This window comes from Notamacropus eugenii, chromosome 5 (genome assembly GCF_028372415.1).
Source record: "Notamacropus eugenii isolate mMacEug1 chromosome 5, mMacEug1.pri_v2, whole genome shotgun sequence".
In the NCBI taxonomy this organism is placed as follows: Eukaryota; Metazoa; Chordata; class Mammalia; order Diprotodontia; family Macropodidae; genus Notamacropus; species Notamacropus eugenii.
The window spans coordinates 93508061-93516044 of record NC_092876.1 but is presented as its reverse complement, the minus strand read 5'-3'; the positions used below and the strand labels follow the sequence as shown (position 1 = coordinate 93516044).

The 7984-nt window shown below is 35.3% G+C and overlaps 1 protein-coding gene across 1 annotated transcript; it reads left to right on the top strand.

The window, feature by feature from the left end:
- Positions 1 to 4233: 4233 nt before the first annotated feature.
- Positions 4234 to 5178, top strand: LOC140508804 (olfactory receptor 52R1-like). The gene has a single exon (XM_072616677.1). It carries the CDS (start codon positions 4234 to 4236, stop codon positions 5176 to 5178), a length of 945 nt encoding a protein of 314 aa, XP_072472778.1.
- The last annotated feature ends 2806 nt before the right edge of the window (positions 5179 to 7984 follow it).

The following is a 7984-nucleotide window of genomic DNA, read 5'->3' as shown; positions in this document are numbered from 1 at the left end:
CAAATGCTTTGGTGTACTGACTTTTTAACATTTATCACTCAGATGCAATTGTTTCTTTCCTGTTTTCTGAATTTTTTCTCCTAACCTGAAGTTTTAGTATGTGACTCCTGAATTAGCGAAGTATTTCTTTAATGGTACAGCTGTGGACTCTGAATGATGGAATAAATATAGAAATGCTTTTGCTAATCTCCTCATTCAGAATAGAAACTCCCTGTGGCATCCCTGAAAGTTGGTCATTCAGTCTTTGATGTAGTTATGATTGTGGTATCCAAGGACTATTGAGCTCAATAAATCCTGAAGAAATTTCTTCTATTTTTTTCATATATATCATTTACAGGTTCCTCTTTATCCTCAGGCAATACCCCAAAATGCTAGTTTATTTATTTATCCATTACCTGCAATTCTTCTCTGTAGAAGCACACAGTATAAATGTGCCTACTTCCATATACCATCCTTAGGATATCTGAAGATAAATCTCATGTACATCCCTCAGTCTTCCCTTTTCCAGACCATATATCCACAGGTAACATAACTATTTACTGTATAGCATGATTTCTAAACCCTGCTTTATTCTGGTTATTCTTTTTTCCTGACACTCTCAAGTTTAATGATTCCTGTCTTGAAATACGGTGTCCAGAACTAGACATAATATTTACTTAAGAAAAATAAGAGGTAGTGTTTAATAATGCCTTGGAGTATGTCAAGTATGGATTCAAATCTTGTTTCTGACAAATACTGACTGTGTGACCATCATCATGTCAAGTAACTTCTTTGAATTTCAGTTTTCCATTTGCAAACAGAATAATGAAATTTGTAGTATCTAATTTACAGTTATTGGGAGAATCAATTTAGATTGCATATATACATTTTTTCAATGAAATATATACAGATACATATATATAATGCTTTATAAAGCATTATTTCATGAATATCATCTATTGCTAACATTATTTCTGACTCTACCAGATGGAAAATTTTAAAAAATGCACATTTTCTGGCCTCCAGCTTCTTCTGATATTATATTGCCCCATCAATTAACTTCAGGTCCAACATAATGTAGTGCACTGAAATGTATTTTCTAATAGAACATTTATCAAATGATTTGCCATCCACTTAAGAGGGTTCTACATTGACCTTTCCCTTCTGGGTTTTAGACCTAGTTTTGTCACTAAGTCCATCTATATATTCTACCCCCTGGTCACCTATATTCTTAATTCTATAAGGAGGACTAGTAGTGAATTGGTAGTCTTAATGACCACCTCTCACTCTAATGTATAATTCAGGTCAGAAGTTACTGACTGTTCACACTTAAGAATGATTTTGCTCATCATCTTTCTTCCCTGAATGACGATTGAGGTAGAATAGTACTACAAAAACTGATACTTCAAACTCTAAAGCATCACCAAAGGAGAGCCATTCCCAAGCAATGTCCCATGATTGTAACTAAGCAGCATGATTTGGACACCTTGGCATAGCAGGTTCTAGTACGAGAAAGAAGGAGGAGTAATATTCAAGTGGTCAGTGAGATAAAACACATAATGTTCTTTGCAAACTTTAAAGAATTACATAAATATTAACTCTTCTTTCTCCTCTTCCTCCTGCTTCCAATTCTACTACTAGCACAACAATGATATTAATGTTAAAAATAAAATTCTGCTGAACTGACAATGTCTGAGGCGAGTTCTTCCCTTCCTAATGTTTGTGTCAAGAAGAAAAAATTGGAAAGGGAAGTCCTTAGCAAAAAAGGTGAGGCTATACAATGTATAACTGACCCTGTGGAGTTCAAGAATGGGAATTGGGTTGGGGTCATAGGAAAAAAGCTAAATTACTAAAAAATCTAAAAGACCTAGGAGATCTTGACTGGGGATCGTACACCCACTAATCATTTGAGACACCTTTCAGGGTGTCATTAAAAGAATATGGGCTATGATGCCTGGAAAATTGTCTGCAAACAAGTTTCTTTTAAGGTGATAAACACATCCAGTTTTGCCTCCAGATATTGGTCCTGGGACTGATTGTCCTGGAGAGTTTTGTTCAGAAGCTTGGAGGAAGCAGAGCTATATTTGATTAGTGCCATTGCTACTGAGCTATGAAAACTTTCAGGAAGTAAGCTGCATTTCCCCCCAAAAAGATACTTAATCTCAGTTTCTTCGTGCATGAAGTGGTGATAATAATCCATCTTCTGCTTCACTTCCTTTGTTACACAGGTTCTGTAGGGATTCAATGAGAGAACAGATAGGAATGTGCATTGGGATACAGTTTTGTGTAATATAACACTGTAGTACTTAGCAAATACATTGTAGAGATGATTCTTCCTCAAGTATCAGTTGTACTTTGTGGTATATGAACTCTAGCACCCCCTGAGACCTTTCAGTTTTGAAATTTTGATGATCTGGTTTTGGGAGGACAAAGATGACCAGACATGATTTTATTGTAGAAAATGTCCAGTAAGGAAACTCAAAAAATTCTGATCAATGCTCAATGTACATTTTGTAATTTAAATTGTGGCATGGTGTATTGGATAGTTAGTGAACCTCTGGGGTTAATAAACTTATCACCAATTTCTACCACTGGCTTATACTGTCTAAGTGATACTGGGGAAGTCTTACACGCTCTGTGCTGTAGGCAGCTTTCTATGATTCTAAGCTTATTATTAGTCAATATATTTATTGGCATCTTCAATGAAGGAATCAATAATATGCTCATCTAATTCACAGCATTTAGCCCATAATTAGGATTGACAATATTCTGGAGGAAAGAAATGTAGAAAAGTTTTCTTCATGTATTGGGGGAAAGCTGTTGGATTTGTAGTCAGAAGGTTCAGATTCAATCTTGTCTGTTCCATTTGATAGCTATGTGTTCTTTGACAAGTCAGTTTAACTTTCTAGCCCTTATTTAAGTCATCTGGAAAATGAAGAATTTTGACTATATGTTATCTAATATCACTTCTAAATTTATGATTAAAGAATCATATAGCAAAATATCTAATGACTTTGATTATTGAAACAGATCCTTAAGGTAGAAAAAAAAATTAGTAAGTCAAGTGTCTGATCTTTCTCAAATTATTTTTCAAATATCACATAAACCACACTTATATGGGGATTCTTAGAGAATCAAGTTTTCCAGGAGGCAAATCTACTGGGAAGTTTCAAAGAAGGGAGTTTCATATTATCAGAGGGAAAATAACTTCCTTGCAATTGATATATACAAAAAATTAAATTGACTTCTTGGGGGAGTACAAGTTCACCCTTAATGGAAATATTTAGAGAGAGGATAGATGAACAACTGGTTGACACATTGTAGTGAAGATTAATTTTCAGGTACGTATTGGACAAAATGGATACTGAATTCCCTTTAGAATTTCAAAAATCTGTAACTCTTTAGGACAAAACCATGTTTGAGGAACATATTATCTCTTTCTTGAAAAGAAAAATCTTGGATTCTGATTTTGCAAGAAGAATATGATTTTATAATAACTTGTAAGAAAAAATTCAACAAGAAATCTGGAGGTAGAAAGGACATGCCTTGAAGAGCCAAGGGACATCTTTCATACTGTGCCATTTCCTCTTCTTTTTCTACTCTGCATTATCCCTTTAGCCAACTCATCAATATTTATTAGAACAATGTGTCCATTTTTCATCTCTGTTTTTTAGTTTAGTAATTTTTTTAAACAAAGGCTATAGAAAAAATGCAGAGGAACCAAATAAACACAATTTTTTTTCAATCAAATACAAGGAAAATAAACCCTTTGATAAAAATTTTACTGGAACGTTGGGACATAGAAAAGAGTATGGTATAAATTTATACTGATGTTAGATTACAATATTTTGTACCTTTGTGTTTCTATCTTTAATTTGCAAGGTGAAATAACTGAACTAAAAAATTTCAGTAATAGCTAAGTATTTCCTAAGTGATGTGAATTGCTTAGTCATGGTTACATGATCCAAAAGGTGGAATTTACTTTTTTAAATTTTCTATATTCATTATAATTCTTTTTTCAAAGAAAAATATTTTTTATTAATATAGGTGAATTTCCTCTCCAGGGCACTTAATTTCTTTATTACCCTATTGTCTTTGCATATCTTCAATTTATTCATTTTTCCACACAATTTTATCATTGTTCTCAAAGTATAAGAAACGTTCATTTTAAAAAATTTTGTTTGATTAGATTTTTTTTTCCCACAGGGAGAGAAAGTTCCTTTGCCAAGCATGGCATGCAGAAAGGATCCCATCATGTCAACATCTGGGAACAACTCTTCCCATCCTCCCTTTTTCATTCTTCTTGGAATCCCAGGGTTGGAAAAAGCCCAGTTCTGGATTGCCTTCCCATTTTGTGCCATGTATGCTATGGCCTTGGTGGGAAATATCACCATCCTTCATGTGATACGTACTGACCACACCCTCCATGAGCCCATGTACCTCTTCCTGGCCATGCTAGCTTTTACTGACTTAGTTCTATCCTCTTCCACCCTTCCCAAGATACTGGGAATCTTCTGGTTTGGATCATGTGAGATTGATTATCATGCCTGCCTCACTCAGGTTTTCTTCATTCATACATTCTCTTCTGTGGAGTCAGGAATTCTCATGGCAATGGCCCTGGATCGTTATGTGGCCATCTGCTTCCCACTACGCCATTCAACTATTTTATCTACATCAGTGGTGGCTAAACTGGGTGTGGCAGTGATGGTAAGAGGTGTATTGGGCGTGAGTCCCTTCTGTTTCATGGTCACCTGGAAGCCTTTTTGCCCTAATAGAATCATACCCCAGTCATACTGTGAGCATATGGCTGTACTGAAACTTGTGTGTTCTGACACCAGAACAAACCGTGGGTATGGGCTTTTTGTGGCCTTTTCTGTTGGTGGCTTTGACATCATAATCATTGCTGTGTCCTATATCATGATTTTGCAGGCTGTATTGCGTTTGCCATCAGGGGATGCTCGACTCAAAGCATTTGGTACATGTGCCTCACATATATGTGTTATCTTATCCTTGTACATACCTGCCCTCTTCACCTTTCTTTCCCATCGCTTTGGCCATCATGTACCCCAAGCTGTCCATGTAATGTTGTCTAATGTCTACCTCTTGGTTCCTCCAATGCTGAATCCCATCATCTATGGGGTGAAAACAAAACAGATCCGGGAGAGAGTAGTAAATACTTTTTGCCACAAAGTTCCCTGAGACATAAGGCTAATCCACCTCCATGTTTTTCAACTGCCCTAGATGAGATTATGACAGTGACCTGGGTGAAAGGCTGAGCTTCCACCAACATGGCTCCCAGAGCCAACTTCTTCATTACTGAAACTGAGATGAAGGAACCTTCTTTGAACAGGCTAGAGAAATAGTACTCCATATGTCAACCTCACAGAGGGGAAAAAAGGGATCATTATGCTGAACCTGGGAAATCTGATCAATGTCTCTTCTACAACATTACAAAACTTTTCTCTTTTTCCATAAATCTCGTACTGTAACAAAGAATGTATAAGTGAAGGCATTATGAATTTTTAAGAGGTTTACACTTAAATGAAATTATACTTGGTTGCTTTCAGATAAATAAAACAATAGCATGGGAGCGCTTTTCCAATATCATCAATAGAGGACTTGGTATTTAAGAAGGTTTTGGGGTTTTAATTAAGCCCCAATTACAGATATTTTCATTATTTTAATGTAATGGTGAATGGCAACATGACACAATTAATATAGTACTGGACTTCGACTGAAAAGGCCTACATTCAAATTCTACCTCCCATGTTCACTAGATATATGACCCTGGAAAAGTTACAGAACCTCAGAGTATCTCAACAAATACTTTAACGTTTATTTACTAATGTATAAGATAGGTTTTGATGTATGATAGGAATTCCTCATAATGATGCAATAACAAATCTTTGGGATAATGGGGTAATGGTGAGATGTGTTTGGTTGTTTCTATTTGCTTCTGATGCTTGAAAAGAAGAACAGTTCTGCATTTATTTATTTATATTTGATGGTGAGAGGGGAATATCTTCAACAGCCTGTTGTGAAAGAAGATATACACTATGTACAAACACATATATTATATATGCATTTGCGCACATATACTATATGTGTGATATATATTTATACATGCACATACATGCACACACACACACATATATATATGGTATATGCAAGCGTGATGGCTAATGCGGGAGTTTGCTTGATTGCCTATACAAAATATTATAGAGCCTTATTTTTGCATTTTTCTTTTGATGGAGAAAGGCTGGAGATAGAGGGAAGGTAGATTTTTATTAACTGAAAAAAATAACATTTATTTAAAAACAAATAAAATAAGTAGTGAATGTGAAGTCATTGCAAGCATGGGTTGCTCAGTTTGCTTTTTTTTCACTTGTCACCTCAAAGCTTTGCAGAGTGCCTGGTACATACCACTCCATTAATAAATACTTGTTGATTTAATTGACATAAGTGCATCCATTTGTCCTGCTCATCGCAAAGCATTTCCCCATAAATGGAGGTTGTGAGAAACTCCAGGGTATTGTTAGATATTTAGATTAAGTAAACAGTGTGGGGAAAGTAGTTCTATCCCTTACCACCTGTATGAGCTGGGGAAAATTCACTTTATCTTCCTAGGTTTTCTCATTTTATAACATGATCATTTTGAACAAAATGATTTATTAGCAACCTTCTTTTTCCAAATCTGTGAAACTGCCAGAATGGGCTTTTGTTGGTATTAAGTCCTGGGAAAGGGTAAAAACCAGAGATCCTATGAGTTAGGAATGTCCAAAACAATCAGTTCTAAATAGAATAATCTTCTGGTCTTCAGGCAGAGGCTACATGACCGATTGGTTCACAAAGCACAGAAAAGTTTCCTCTTCAGGTATAGATAAGACATGTGGCCTCTGAATTTCTTTTCAAATGAGAGATCCTATGATTCACCAAAGTGCCTCAGCAGGCTACCTCTTTCTAGATGGGATATCATGAATATAATAAAAGACAATAAATATTAATAATCTAATTACTCTATTATTTCCCAAACACTATTCAAATTCATTGAGTAGATACACAATTTGGATAAGTAACTGATCTCTTCCTCATAGAAACTATTTTGTAAGGAGATTTGATAGTGGCACAAATGTCTATTAAAGATTACATGATAAGATCATTATACATGAAAAAAAATTCTAGGGAATTCTAATGAGGGGAGGTTATTACTGATCAGGAAGTCAGAATGCTTTCTTAGAAGATGGAGTGTTTGAGATGGGTCTCAGGTCCAAAATTTTGACTGTCTTCAGTGTGATGAATTCTTTGGGCTGAAGAAGTCATAGATGAATGACAAATAAGGGTTTCAGCAGTAACCTTAGACATCTTCCACATAAGAATTACAGTAAATGATGACTCAGATTAGAAATATGTATATGTATGTACATAAGTATGTACGTATGCATGTGTATATGTGTCTGCATGTGTGTATACATGTACATTTGTAAATATTCATATATGAATGTATGTGTGTATGTGTGTATATATATGTGTGTATGCATGTATATGTATGTATATATGCAATAATTCTCCACTGATACCTATTTTGTGTGATGCCTCTTGCTCTGAGTCTCCAGGGAAATTCAGAGCCACTGCTCATTGACGAATTGGTGCAATGTTTGCCCTGGGTGATTTCCTTATTGTTCTGTGTGAGGATAGGCAATCTTAGCCACAATTTGCTCATGTGTAAGTCATTGGACTAGATGACCTCTCAAGTTATTTTCGACTCACACAAATATTTTCTGAACTCTCAGACATAATCAAGCAATCAATGAACAAGAATGTATAAAGTGTCTTTTATGTGCTAGGCAGTGAGGAGACAAGTTCAAAAATGAAAAAAAAAGATCTTTAAATGAGGTCACATTCAACTGGAGGAGAAAACATGTACAAACATAAATATACACAAATTAAATACAAGGTAATTTTCAGAGGCAACACTAGCAGCTGTGAGGATCAGGAAAGACCTCAT